This window comes from Echiichthys vipera (assembly GCF_963691815.1).
Source record: "Echiichthys vipera genome assembly, chromosome: 18".
Classification (NCBI taxonomy): domain Eukaryota; kingdom Metazoa; phylum Chordata; class Actinopteri; order Perciformes; family Trachinidae; genus Echiichthys; species Echiichthys vipera.
In genome coordinates this window covers 24,199,347-24,213,780 of record NC_139843.1, presented here as the reverse complement: position 1 = coordinate 24,213,780, position 14,434 = coordinate 24,199,347, and the positions used below count along the sequence as shown (strand labels likewise).

General features: G+C 44.9%; 1 protein-coding gene across 1 annotated transcript in view; it reads left to right on the top strand.

The window, feature by feature from the left end:
* Nucleotides 1-3,829: 3,829 nt before the first annotated feature.
* Nucleotides 3,830-14,434, top strand: part of myo15b (myosin XVB) — a gene marked incomplete at both ends in the record, with an annotated part of 94,343 nt that continues 83,738 nt past the window's right edge. Inside the window, 4 exons of the mRNA XM_083932610.1 lie at nt 3,830-4,004; nt 5,729-6,043; nt 6,179-7,863; nt 8,049-8,225. Of these exons, the coding sequence (XP_083788736.1) occupies nt 3,830-4,004; nt 5,729-6,043; nt 6,179-7,863; nt 8,049-8,225 (2,352 nt within the window). The remainder of the gene's footprint in view (nt 4,005-5,728; nt 6,044-6,178; nt 7,864-8,048; nt 8,226-14,434) is intronic.

Here is a 14,434-nt window from a genome sequence, read left to right as displayed (position 1 = left end):
TTAAATGTTTACTTTACATTCTTTAAAGTGATAATCGACCCCTACAGTCTATGGTCCAGACCAGTGGCGATTGCTCTAAGACTACAAGGGAAGCTCATTGCAGCCCGATATCATACATGCCGACAGAATATTTAATAAGATATCCCTATATTAGTCCCACAGTGGGGAAATGTGCTGTGTTACAGCAACAAAGAGGGAAATGCATATAACAAAAGCATCAGTAAAAAATGCACGATACGAGAAATATGTAAACAGTAAAAGATTAACAGTAAAAATGCAAGCTAACAAATAAGTAAAGCTGCTGCCCCCGCGACTCGACCCCGGATAAGCGGTTGAAGATGAGATGAAAAAGCCAAACATTGTGAGTAAATAGACCAGGACCTCTCGTAACATTTCACATCATTTCTGAAACATGAAGAAATTTAGTTTGGATTAAAAAGATCCTCGGCTGACCAGTGGAGGGACATTCTGAAACTGGTCCACTCATCCTTGATTTGTGCCAGGCACGGTTTACAGTGGAAGGTGCTTCATAGAGCCTATTTCACCAATGCTAAACTGGCTAAGATATACCCTAGTCACAGTGATGCTTGTAACCTCTGTAAGCAGTCCCCAGCCGACCACACACACATGTTCTGGACATGCCCGAAGCTTGCTGAATTTTGGTCCAATATATTTCAAATCTTCAAACAGGCTCTTAACACAAATTCAGAACCTCTTTTTGGGCTCCCTCCGTCTAAAAATCGGCCCATTACTACACAACGTGTCGTGGCCTTTACCGTCCTGCTTGCCAGGCGTAACATTCTCCTTAAATGGAAACATGTTTCTCCACAAACTCATAATAGTTGGATACGTGAAATTTTACAGTGTCTCCAGTCAGAGAGGTTTAGGTTTTCACAGAGGGGATCTTTGGAAGCATTCCACAAAACCTGGGACCCACTGCTGGCTTTTATTAGCAGTAGTCTTACTGTTACTCCTGACGATGCTGAGGACACTTCCTAGTGCTGGAAGGAGAGAGACCCCACCCCCCTTTGTTTATTTATTTTTTGTTGTCTTTCTCTTTCTTGAATTATGTTAATTATTTTTTCTATAAATGTTACATGTTATTCGGTTACTTTGTTTTTTGTTGTGACTGTGTCTGACATGGGTTGTTGGGAGGGATAGCTGGATTCATGTTGGGCTTTTTCTGTTTTTGTCTGTGTTTTTTTTCTTTTTTTCACCTTAAAGCAGACATACTGTACATGTGCTATACCTGTTTCTGTGTTGTTTCTGCGGCTATGTTGTGTTGTCCCACTGGTGATGATCTGTTTCAGAGATGCCCCATCTGGCAAGATGAAACCGTTTTACTGACATTTGTCCGTCTACTTCCTTTTACTGTTTAAGCTCTGTTCAGTCATTTCTGTTGGATAACACTATATTCTTGAAATATTCTGAATACTGTTCATGGCTGACCAGGGGTAAGGGGTAAAAGATGACTTAGACTTCGACTTCTCTTTATTGTTCCTTTGGGATGAAAAACCCGCAAGGAAATTGAATTTCCAGCAGTTTACAAAAACACAAGGGGGGTATAAAAAAATACAGTACAGGATAACCAATAAACTCTTAGCTAAATAAATACAGAAAGTATAAAAAAACAATAAACAGTAAACAATAAACTAAGTCAAATATATATATAAGATGTAAGAATACAGGTCAAATAAAATTCACAGAAAATGAAATCAGATAAGCCCTCAAAGCAATTTCAGTCAAAAGCAACTGGACCTGGTTATTTGTCTAGGAAGACGTTTCACCTCTCATCCAAGAGGCTTCCTCAGTTCATGTACGCATCTGACCAGGCTGGGACTGGTCCGACTATCTGGTGTGGAGATCCAGGTATTTAAACTTTCACAAGGCCGATGATGTCACTGAAACCTTTTGTGCTCCAAGTGCCAACGACCGACATTGTTGTCATCAAAGGAGTGGGCTTTCTCCTTGAGGTGTAAGCGGACAGCGGAATCCAGGCCTGAGGAGTTAGCTCTCCTGTGTTGCGCCATGCGTTTATGCAGTGGTTGTTTTGTTTCTCCAATGTAGAGATCTTTGCATTCCTTGTTGCATTGGACAGCATAAACCAGGTTGATTTGTGGATGTGTGGTATTCTGTCCTTGGGATGTACTAGTCTCTGTCTGAGTGTGTTACCGGGTTTGAAATACACAGGGATGCAGTGTTTGTTGAAGATCCTCCTGAGTTTCTCTGATATCCCAGCCACATACAGAATCACTATGTTGTTCCTCTTGTTTTCTTTTTCTTTCTCAACCACTTTGGTTTTCTTTCTGGAAGCAGCTGCCGTTTTCACAAAGGTCCAGCTGGGGTAGCCACAAGTTGTGAGGGTGCCTCCTCTCAGGTGCTTGGGTTCTTCCCCTTGGGCCTGTGAGCTGGTGGGTACGTTATCAGCTCTGTGTTGCAGTGTTCTGATAACTCCAAGCTTGTGTTCCAGGGGGTGGTGAGAGTCAAACAGTAGATATTGATCTGTGTGAGTGGGTTTTCTGTATACCCCAATGTGGAGGCTCCTGTCATTCTCCTTGAAGGCTTTGGACTCCTTCAAAGGCCTAACCCCGAGCCATTGGTTCAGATATGTGGACGACACATGGGTTAAAATCCAATCCAAAGAGGTGCAAACTTTTACTGAACATATAAACTCTGTGGACAGAAACATCAAGTTCACCAGAGAAGAAGTCAAGGACAACAGTTTGCCTTTCTTAGACTGTGACATCCTTGGGATGTACTAGTCTCTGTCTGTGTGTGTTACTGTGTATTTCAAACCCAGTAACACACTCAGACAGAGACTTGTACATCCCAAGGACAGAATACCACACACCCACAAATCAACCTGGTTTATGCTGTCCAATGCAACAAGGAATGCAAAGATCTCTACATTGGAGAAACAAAACAACCACTGCATAAACGCATGGCCCAACACAGGAGAGCTAACTCCTCAGGCCTGGACTCTGCTGTCCACTTACATCTCAAGGAGAAAGCCCACTCATTTGATGACAACAATGTCCACGTCCTGGACAGAGAGGACAGATGGTTTGAAAGAGGAGTAAAAGAAGCCATCTATGTAAAAGTTAAATAACCATCGCTAAACAGAGGAGGAGGTCTAAGACACCACTTATCTCAAATTTACAACGCTGCCCTTTCATCCCTCCAGGAGATTCAACAATCTAACCTCAAAGAACAACTGTTCACAAATGGCCTCCTGTGACTCCAACGACGGTCGTTTAGACTCAATAGAGCACTAACGAAGTCCAAACCTACTTCCCACCAATGACTGCCACTCTAACGACGGTTGTTGGCACTTGGAGCACAAAGGGTTCCAGTGACATCATCGGCCTTGTGAGAGGTTAAATACCTGGATCTCCACACCAGTTAGTTGGATCAGTCCCAGCCTGGTCAGATGCGTACATGAACTGATGAAGCCTCTTGGATGAGAGGTGAAACGTCTTCCTAGACAAATAAGTCCAGTTGCTTTTGACTGAAATTGCTTTGAGGATAACGATGACCTGGACAAATGAGAACATTCACAGGCTCCTTCAAAGTAAAGTGAAATGCTGTTTGCTGGAACACAAAGCCACGTTCTAAATACTTATGCACTGAAAAAATAACTTTATTAATAAAATCAATAAAAGTCACTCAACTATATCAAGTGTAATGTACTCGCCTACAAGCGTAATATTTGGTAAGAAATGAAGTAAATGTTACTTAACTTTGTTCAACTTTAAGTTATATTTTTCTAAATTAAGTAAAGTCTTAAACATTTTGCTGCGCATAAGTAGATTTTAGTACTTTTATATGAATGTTGACGTGTACTGCCTCCAACCGCAGGACTCTGCAGCACATAGTGAAGGCTGCTGGTCAGATCATTGGTTTCCTGCTCCCCTCCCTCCCGGACATTTATGGAACCCGCCTTACCCGCAGAGCAACCAGCATCCCTCACTCAACCGCTTCAGCCTCCTGCCATCTGGGAGAAAGTACAGGAGCCTCCAAGCCTGTACTACCAGACTGGCAAAGAGCTTCTTCCACCAGGCTGCAAGGAAGCTCAACACCCTCCCCTCTGTCCCTCTCCTCCGCTCTTCCCCCAAGAACCCCCCCCCCCCCCCCCATAGGGAACAGCACCGGCCACTTTTCACCTCATGATTGCCTTTAATTGTTGTTTCAATTTTATTTATATAGTTGATATATTGTACAGTATGTGCAATGTAATGGACATAATTTTTTTCAGTTTGGCCTGCTCTGAGATGTTGACAATTTGGGCATTCCAGCACACACTGATGGAATCCCCCTCTCCCGGAGGAAAAGCCAGGTATTGAACCCTCTCCTCTCTCCTCTCTCCTCTCTCCTCTGTCTTCCTCTCCCTCTCTCATCCATTAGCACCCATTGTTAGTCCCTCTGGGCAGCACCTCTCCCCTTTCTTCCCAAGCATTCACCAGCTGGCCATATGAACAGGCCCAGAACTGTATTATTCAGAAGGCACCTTGTGTTTGTGTGTGCACGTGTCAGTGCACGCCAGCTCACCTTTGTCGACGGGGGCATTATGTGCATAAACCACACACAATCTTTTGGTGGGTGTGTATTGCATATTTGGCTGCATGCCATCCTGTGTAATGTTAGTGGGTGGGATATCGGTGTGTAACTTCCCTTCAGTTCTCCTCCTGAGCATGGGTGCATGTTTGTATCAGTGACACCAGCTCTTGAGGACAAGCCGGAGCACTTTGCAGCCCCCCGGCCATGCCTGGGTTTCACCTGAGAAGCCTGGTAAGCTACATTACACTGAAATGAGCTCTCACTGCTTTCCCCCCAGGGCGCACGGGCTATACAACTACAGGCGGATCTAAAGATAGCCTTTCACTGCTGTTTAGATTTGACCTGCAGATAATAGCTGTTTTTTGCTGTTACAAAAGTAAATGAGTCAGCATGAGATCCAGCATGGAAAACCGGTATAGTCACTTGCATTTTGTTAAGTTTGTCTTGATGGAGAAGCATTGTAACCCTTAAACATAGCCTGGTAATGACTGGTGACCTGGGTGTCTTTAGCCTCAGAACAAGGATGAGGGACTTAAGGTGTGAAACCTGGTCTAGATGCTGATAGATTGGGCCAAGGACCTGGTTTCACAGAGTTTGACAGACACGTTACTCTACTTACACCTCCCAATTGTTCATTTTATTGAGTGGCTAACTTATATATCAAAGTGTGCCATTGATGGATTTAAATGTTGTGATGCCCGACCTCAAATGACAAAAAGAAATACAAGTTATATATTTTTTTAATTCTCTAGGTAATTTCAACTATAAATTATTGAAAGCATGTCACCGGTCAAGTCCCAAAGTAAAACAAATGCCACAAAGCGGAGGGCAGAGGCAGCAAAAAAAGGACATCAGCAGAAAAATGTGAGACAGAATGGTTCCAAAGCATCCCCGCCTCCCTCTAAAGTGCCTGATGAGAAACAAAAAGGTAGAGGGCATTCACCAACTTTGGAGGAAAGAAAGACAGATGAAAAGAAGAGTAATAGAAGGAATAAAGTAGGTAAAAGTAAAAAAAGAAGTACAGAAACAAAAGAGCCACAGAAAGAAAAGGAAAAGAGTCGCACATTAGGAAAAGGAACAACTTTAAATTGTAGATCACAACCTCAACATGGCAAAGACAGTAAGGTGGGCATAAACAAGACCACCAAACTTAAACCTCCACCAAAAACAGCCCCGACCATACAAAAGAGGATCAACAACAAGCTCTCCACCAAACCTGAAAACAAGAGAAGTGACAATGTGACAGAGAGTGAGGAGGAGGAGGAATCAGAGAGTGACACAGGAAGCTCAGCGGAGGTGACTGAAGAGGACACTAGTAACAATGAAAAAGAGGAGGAGCAAGGCAGCAACCAAGAGCCATCTGAGACACATGGGAGTGAGGAGAGCAGTGAGGCGGAGGCTGAAACATCAGATACTCAAAGAGATAAAGAACAGATAGAGACCGAGGAATCAGACAAAGAGCTTTCAGAGGAAGCCAAGTCCAGAAGTGAACCATTCACATCCAGTGAAGGAGAAGAAGAAGAAGAAGAAGAAGAAGAAGAAGAAGAAGAAGAAGAAGAAGAAAAGACGAAGGAAGTTGAACTTTCTGGGGTGGTCATCAGTGATGTGGGTGAAGACACAGAGATAACTCAGGAGAGCACAGCTGATAAAGCCTGCAGACGACGCAGGCAGTCTCCACGACCCTCGAAGCCTGCACCAGGACCAACTTACAAGATGTTTAAAAAAACAAAGGCAGATAAGCAGGCAGAGAAGGTTGAGAAACAGAAAGCCAAAGCAGAGAAGCAGAGGTTAGAAAAGGAAGCCAAACAAAAAGCCAAGGAAGAAAAAAAGAACAAAAAGAAACCTCAGAAAGAGGACAAACCCAGTTCTGCAACAGAAGAGATTCATCCCCCAAAAGGTCTTTCCATCAACAAGCTTGACTCAGAAAAAGGCAAGACCCAATTTGTAAACCAAACTAGAAATATTAATGAGAAAGATGTTACAGTAGAAGCCTATCCAGATGAGGAAGGGGTGGAGGCTGAACCAACATTGACCAAAGCCATCAAAGGCCAAAACCGAATTATGCTCCTCAAAGCCAAAGGTAAAGACCTCAAACCCATTCTGGAGCCTGAAGAGCAGCAGGACGCTGGAAATGTTGGCAAAGGACGGCCACGGAACTTGCTCCTGGGGAAAGTCAAGATGGCATCTCTCCGGCACAAAGCAGACAAGATAGCAAAGCCTGACGAGGAAACATCAGAGACTGAGGCCATTGATGGGGGGTCCAACAAACCCAAGGAACGTTTGATAGCACGAAGAAAAGGTATGACCACTCTTCGCAGGGTGTCTGGTTGGATTCAGAAAAACATGCCACGGGGGTTAAACATGAGAAAGAAGCTTTCTACTTGGACTAAAGCCATCGGGGTCTCCCACTGGCTCTCCCTTCGGACAATAAAACAGAAGCAAGGTCCCAGAAAATCTAAGGGTAATATTCTCAGACATAGGATGGCCATGAGAGTTGCCAGTAAAACCAGTCTGTCCAGTAAGAAAAACAGGAGCTCCTCTTCAGACAAAATGGATAAAGAGAATAACAGCTTTCAGGTAAAGGCAGGGGAGGGAGAGGAGGAAGCGGCCCCAGCTGGGGAGAAAGAGGTAGAGGCCAAATACGCTGTCGTACTCCCTAGGATGAACAAACTGGGCAAGGCAAAGACAGCCGAGGTGCCCCAGGCAGCTCCTGGACCTTCTACTCCATCAAGTACCACAGGGCCACCAGGAGAACCCACTACATCACAGCCAAAACCCCCTAAACCAGGTGCCAGGCTTGTGCTCCCTGTCAAACCAGATCTCAGCCTCCTGAAGTCCATCAAGAAGTCCTTACCTGGAGGGTTAATGTCAGGTGCAGATGTGGCTGACAGGAGCCCTGGGTCCACCGGTACACCAAAGGGATCATCCAACACTGAGGATAGAAAAAGGAGAGCTGCCCTAAACAATCAAGATGGGATCAATGTGCTACAGGCTGCAAGGAAGAAGCTGGACCCCTCCCAGATCAACCTGACCAAGATGTCCTTATCAGGGGGAACAATAACTGGTGGGCCGGCTCGGACCAAGGGACCAGACCCAGAGAGAGAGGCTGCAGGTGGGATACCTAGGTCCACCACTCAGCCCCTTCCAAATGGGGAGGCAAGCGCTGTGATGTCAGGTGTCCGGTCCTTGTATGAAGAAGAGGCAGACAGAGAAGTGGCCCAGCTGATGGGTGAGGGGGGTATATACACGATTGCCCAACCAGAAATGCACTGGGCTGGTAACCCACGGATGAGTGAAGACCCACAGGTATGTCACGTTTCTGGTGGTATGCTCTTCATTAAAAATATGAAACTATGAGAATCAAACTCATTTAAAACAACGTATAATATACAAACATGATAACGAAAGAAAGAAAGAAGTGTCAACTTGAATCACTGTGATCCAATAATTGTTTTAAAGTCATTCATCTTTCATGCTATGTGTTGGATCAGGATTGGCTGCGTGCTGAGAACCTGTTGCCCCACCAGACAGTGGAGAAGCTAACCAAGTGGACAGTCTATGATGATGGGGACCAGGTCCAGTCCATTCCTGCCCACAATGGTAGGGGCCTCTGGGAATCAGAGGACCCCACTCAGGAGATGCTTGAGAGTCGACTGGTCAACACACAGGTATTGATACGGCGTTATGAAAATGTCCTGTTAGCTTCCTTGGCCTAAAGGGTAGAAGGGAAATATATATAACATACTTAACTATTCTTTGGGTGCATTCAGATTAAACACAAAGCAAATTTCAGCCTAGCTTTACTCACCACCTTTTGCCACTTGATTGATCATGCAGCCTGTATTTATTTGCCACAAAAAGCCAATGTATTGACTATACAGGCATAATCTGTAACTGGCTATCAGGTCTCTAAGTCTGACATAACACCCTTTCAAAATACTATTTCTGGGTCCAAACACTACATCAAACAAAATTAAGAACGGCTGAACCTGTGAACCTTTTACAATCACTTCTTTCTTCGGTGACGCACCTTTTCATCGATGGGAAAGTGGTTAAATGGCAATTTAGTTTTAGTTTTTTCATATTAAGACACAATATAGGCAAAGATGCGTATAAACAGTACACTGGGGATCAAAATTAGAGAACAAAGTATAAATACTTCATTTATTTTGTAAATACTGTTATTTTTTTATTGTTCAGAATTTGATAAAAGCTGTGTCTATACCACTGCTGTATTAGCATGTTTTTTAAATAACCAAGGCACTTCAACAAAAACCTTTATTTTGTGAAAAAAAAAAACAGTGGGCAAAATTAGAGAACACTTTCAGCTCCCTCCCAGTTATTGGTGTTAATCTGCACCTGGTGACAATTGACTTCATTGTTGGATACACCCTATTTATCTGCAGCTCTCCTGGTTACTTTACAAGATGGCAAGCTGCTCTAAGGAGACTGAAACCCTGAGACAGCAGGTTGTCCAGATGAAGACCAAAGGGATGACCCAGAAATATTAATGAGGCAAAAATCAGCAAGTTAGTTGATTAAAGATGTTTTGGGAATACGGGTCCAGGATTTTCGCCACCTTGATTTTTTCCCCAGCCTGTATTTGGCCTCCATGAACCAATAACATTAATAAGAGTGCAATAACACTAACAAGTGCAATAAAACTAATCATCCACATTGTGCATTTTAACACAAAGTCTTCAACAGTGTAAGGAGGTCAATTAAATTAAAACATCAGTGTAGGTTCTTAAAGTATTAGTTTAAACAGATGCAGTAGTAAAATGTTACTGTGGGTTAATGTAGTTGTGTCTGCTGCAGTCTGCCTGTTGTGATGTGACAATACATCTGCTTGACTAATCATGATTGACAGCAATGCCTTCTATCTTTGTAATTACCTGGAACTCGCTTTGAGTATCAGCTCTTGAGTAAAGTTAGTGCCAAAGAACTTCCAAAGCAGAAAGAACACAGAAACAAAAACAGAACCAGTGACTATGGATCCACCTTATGTTACAATCTGTTTGGAAATGTGTCTCTCCTTGGCAGATGCTGACACTAAACTCAAAGAATCATCTTCATTAGTATCCATACCACAGGTGGACAGATAATGACCATCTGACTGACAAAACTAGTATGGCGCACCGGATGTGTGTGTGTATAAAGACTGCAGTCCGACACTCTCATGCAGAATTCTCAAATCAAATCAAATCAAATCAACTTTATTCATGTGGCACTTTCCATACTTGTGTACCACAAAGCGCCTCGCAGAGAATAAAAAAAAGATAAAAAAAAACAAAAAAAACATGAACAACAAAGAAACACCATAAAAAACCCAACCCTCCCACTCCCACAGGAAACACTGGCAAACCAAGGGGCAAAAACCGTAAAATAAGATAAAAAGAATAAAAACCATGAGGGAATAAAAACAGTCAAAACAGTAACATGTATGAAAATAGACCCAATAAATAAACAATAAGACAATAATAAACAAAACAATAAAACAGGATAAGCTAAACTAAATAAAATAAAATAAATTCATTATTTAATAAAAAATAAGAATACGGTGAGCATAAAAGGAATTAGAAAGAATTAAACAAGTCAGTTAAAAGCCCGTCCTGTGGGCCCACCACTCACAGGAGGAACCATTGGGGTCGGGTGCGCTTCTGCATGGGTGGCAGTGAAGGTGAGGGGCCTCGAAGGACCAGACCTGAGGTCCGTTTCACGAAGCAGGTTCAACAAACTCTGAGTCTAACCCTGAACTCTGAGTTGATCTACTCTGAGATAGGAATCTCTGAGTTTTCAGTTCCAGAACAGCAGATTTGAGTTAGTTTTATCAACTCGGAGTAGTTTGACCTGGAGTTAAGCGCGTGCACCACCAGTATAAAAAGACAGCATCAATGGAGCCCTGATTCGACGAGTCACCATGGCAACGGGGAAGAGGAGGGCTACGCTACCACTGGAATTGGAAATATTAATGCGCTCATACAGAGAGTTTAAGTTTTTCGCCGAAAGTGTAACACCGCTGCAGCAGCAAAAGAGAGGGGGACGGCGCGGGAGAACATTGCTGCTCGGGTCAGTGCGTACGTTTGAATGTAGTCCTGTTCCAATCACACAATAATATCACAGGGAGAACTGCTTGATTGGTAGCCTATTAATTTATTTCATTTAGGTGGATTCCCGTGGGGGAGAGGCGCACTTGGCAGCAGCTTAAGATGAAACATAAAAAAAATGTTTAAACAGGTAAAACCTTGGCACAATCTCATGGGGGTACCTCATTTTGAGTTTTACATTGTAAAGCAAATATTACCATAAGTGGCTGTTTTATACGTTGTATAAAAAACTCCCTTTTGCAAAAAAACGCAGCGCAACACACAATATCTGCTGGGATGTGAGAGCATGACTTTGGTTGTTAATGTTGGAAATGTAAGGACAGATGAGGTTGTGAATGTAAATGATGGACTGTGACATGATAAAAAATATAATTGTCTGGAAATGCAAGAACATCTTATTCGCTGCACAGTAATGCTGCACCTTCATCCACGGGATCATTATCAAAAGGACATGCCATGGTAGTGGAAATAGTCGCCACCTAATATAACTTCTAATGACTGATTTTTGCAGTGATTTTCTGAAAAAACAGACGAACTATACTACGCAAAAACTCGGCTGCTAACTGAATGAATAAGGAAATCAAACACCGTGTGTGGCTGAAAGAGGGCGGAGACAGAGAGAAACTTGAGGTTTTCTGAGAAAAACCTGGTCCCGACCAGGTTAGGTTCAGAGAGCATGTTACCATGGTAACTGACCGAGAGTTTAAGTTACCTCTCTCTTTTAAACAGGCTAGAGTTACCCCTTTTTCTCTGGTTTGAGTTACCTCCCTTTGTGAAACGGAAAACTCAGAGTTTCCCTCATTTCAGGGTTAACAGACTCAGAGTTTTCACTAAACCTGCTTTGTGAAACAGACCCCTGGGCAGCAGAGGCTCTGGGGACGTGGAATGTCACCTCTCTGTTGAGGAAGGAGCCGGAGCTTGTGCGGGAGGTGGAGCGCTACCAGTTAGATCTGGTGGGTCTTACCTCCATGCACAGTCTCAGTTCTGGAACCGTACTGTTGGATAGGGGTTGGACCCTATTCTTCTCTGGAGTTTCTGCGGTGTTGGAGTTTACCCCGGTAGACGAGAGGGTCTCCTCCTTACTCCTGCGGGTGGTAGGGGGGAAAACTCTGACTGTTGTTTGTGCATATGCACCCAACAGTATTTCGAAGTATTCGTCCTTTTTGGAGACCCTGAATTGAGTCCTGCATTGGGCTCCAGTAGGGGACTCCATAGTTCTGCTGGGAGACTCCCTGATCTAAATCCGAGCGGTCGGCTGTTATTAGATTTCTGTGCTTGTCATGGATTGTCTATAACAAACACCATGTTGGAACATATCTATGCTTATAAGTGTACGTGGTACCAGAGCACCCTAGGCCAAAGGTCGATGATCGATTTTGTGATCGTATTATCTGATCTGAGGCCGTATGATTTGGACACTCGAGTAAAGAGAGTAGCAGAGCTGTCAACTGATCACCATCTGGTGATGAGTTGGGTTAGAGGATGGGGGAAGATTCTGGACAGACCTGGAGGAGGCCCCTGTTCAAGAGATCTTCAATTCACACCTCCGGCGAAGCTTTTCTGGCATCTCTGTGGAGGTTGGGGGCATTGAACGGGAGTGGGAAATTTTCAAAGCTTCCATTGCTGAGGCTGGCCTCAAGGGGCTGTAACACTCGAACCGCGTGGTGGACACCGGTGGTCAGGGAAGCTGTCCAACTGAAGAAGGAGTCCTTCCAGGATATGTTATCCCAGAAGACTCCAGAGGCGGTTGCAAGGTACTGACAGGATGGAGAAGTCATGGAAAAGGACTTTCGGGCGGCACCAAGGTGCTTCTGGAAAACCATTCGGCACCTCAGGAGGGGGAAATGGGGAACTGTCCAAGCTGTAAGGATGGGACACTGGTGACCTCAGCTGATGAGGTAATCGGGCAGTTGAAGGGGCACTTTCTGGAACTCCTTAATCTGACTAACACGCCCTCTTCTGCCGAGGCAGAGACAGTGCCAAGTGAGTGGCAGAACGGGGCGGTGGTTTCCCTGTTCAAAAAGGGGGACCAGAGAGTGTGTGCCAATTACAGGGGTATCATACTACTCAGCCTCTCCGGTAAAGTCTACTCCAAGATGCTGGAAAGGAGGGTTCGTCCTATAGTCGAATCTGAGATTGAAGAGGATTCCTGGACGTGGAACAACTGACCAGCTCTTCACTCTCGCAAGGAGGCCTGGGAGTATGCCCATCCAGGCTACATGTGCTTTGTGAATCTGGAAAAAGCATATGACCGTGTCCCCCGGGAGATACTGTGGGAGGTGCTGCGGGATATATGGGGTGAGGGTTCACTTCTGTGGGCCATCCAATCTCTGTACAGCCAAAGCGAGAGCTGTGTCCGGATCCTCGGTAGTAAGTTGGATTCGTTCACGGTGGGGGTTGGCCTCCGCCAGGGCTGCACTTTGTCACCAATCCTGTTTGTGATTTTCATGGACAGGATATCAAGGCGTAGTCGTGGTGGGGAGGGGTTGCAGTTCGGTGGGTTGAGGATCTCGTCTCTGCTTTTTGAAGATTGATGTGGTCCTGATGGCGTCGTCGGTCAGTGACCTGCAGCACTCACTGGATCGGTTAGCAGTTGAGTGTGAAACGGCTGGGATGAGGATCAGCACCTCTAAATTTAAGGCCATGGCTCTCAGCTGGAAACCGGTGGATTGCCTACTCCGGGTAGGGAATGAGTCCTTACCCCAAGTGAAGGAGTTCATGTACCTCAGGATCTTGTTCATCAGCGAGGGGACGATGGAGCATGAGGTTGGCCGGAGAATCGGAGCAGAGGGGGCGGTATTGCAGTCGCTCTACCGCACCGTTGTGAAGAACAGAGAGCTGAGCCGGAAGGCAAAGCTCTCGTTCTACTCGTTAATCTTCGTTCCTACCCTCACCTATGGTCATGAAAGCTGGGTCATGACCGAAAGAACGAGGTCCCGGGTACAAGCGGCCGAAATTGGGAGGGTGGCTGGAGTCCCTTAGAGATAGGGTGAGAAGTTCAGCCAACCGTAATGAACTCGGAGTAGAGCCGCTGCTCCTTTGCGATGAAAGGAGCCACTTGAGGTGGTTCGGCACCTGGTAAGAATGCTCCCTGGGCGCCTCCCTAGGGAGGTGTTCCAGGCACGTCCAGCTGAAAGGAGGCCTCAGGGAAGACCCTGGACTAGGTGGAGAGATTATATCTCCACACTGACCTGGGAACGCCATCGGGATCCCCCAGTTAGAGCTGGTTAATGTGGCCCTGGAAAGGGAAGTTTGGGGTCCCCTGCTAGAGCTGCTGCCCCCGCGACCCGATCCCGGATAAGCGGTTGAAGATGAATGACTGAATGAGTTAAAAGCCTGATTAAAAAGGCTCTCCTCCCCTTTGACTATCTCCGCTTTCTATATGGGCACCGTCACTGTATCCGGGGCTTAGTAACCTCCAAGACGACTGTGATAGAATTAAAGAGATACAAACAAGCCGGAATGTTTGTTCCCTCCTATAGCAGAAATGTTAACTCGTAAAACCAGACCATACTACAGCGCTGACACATCACTGTAGACATAGGTCTGGCAATTCAAGACTACTGACCAACTGACACACGTTCCCGTGCTTCAGCCCTGCAACTAGATGGGAAAGACTGCCTTGCTCTTTGGCCATTCTCTATGTCATTACAACATTCTATCAGGGGTGAGCCTCAGTCTTTGCCATTTTACTTGTTTCTCACTTTACCAAGCAGCATTTTCCTATAAGCCAAAGAGACAAACATTACTGCCAATTAAGATTAAGTTAA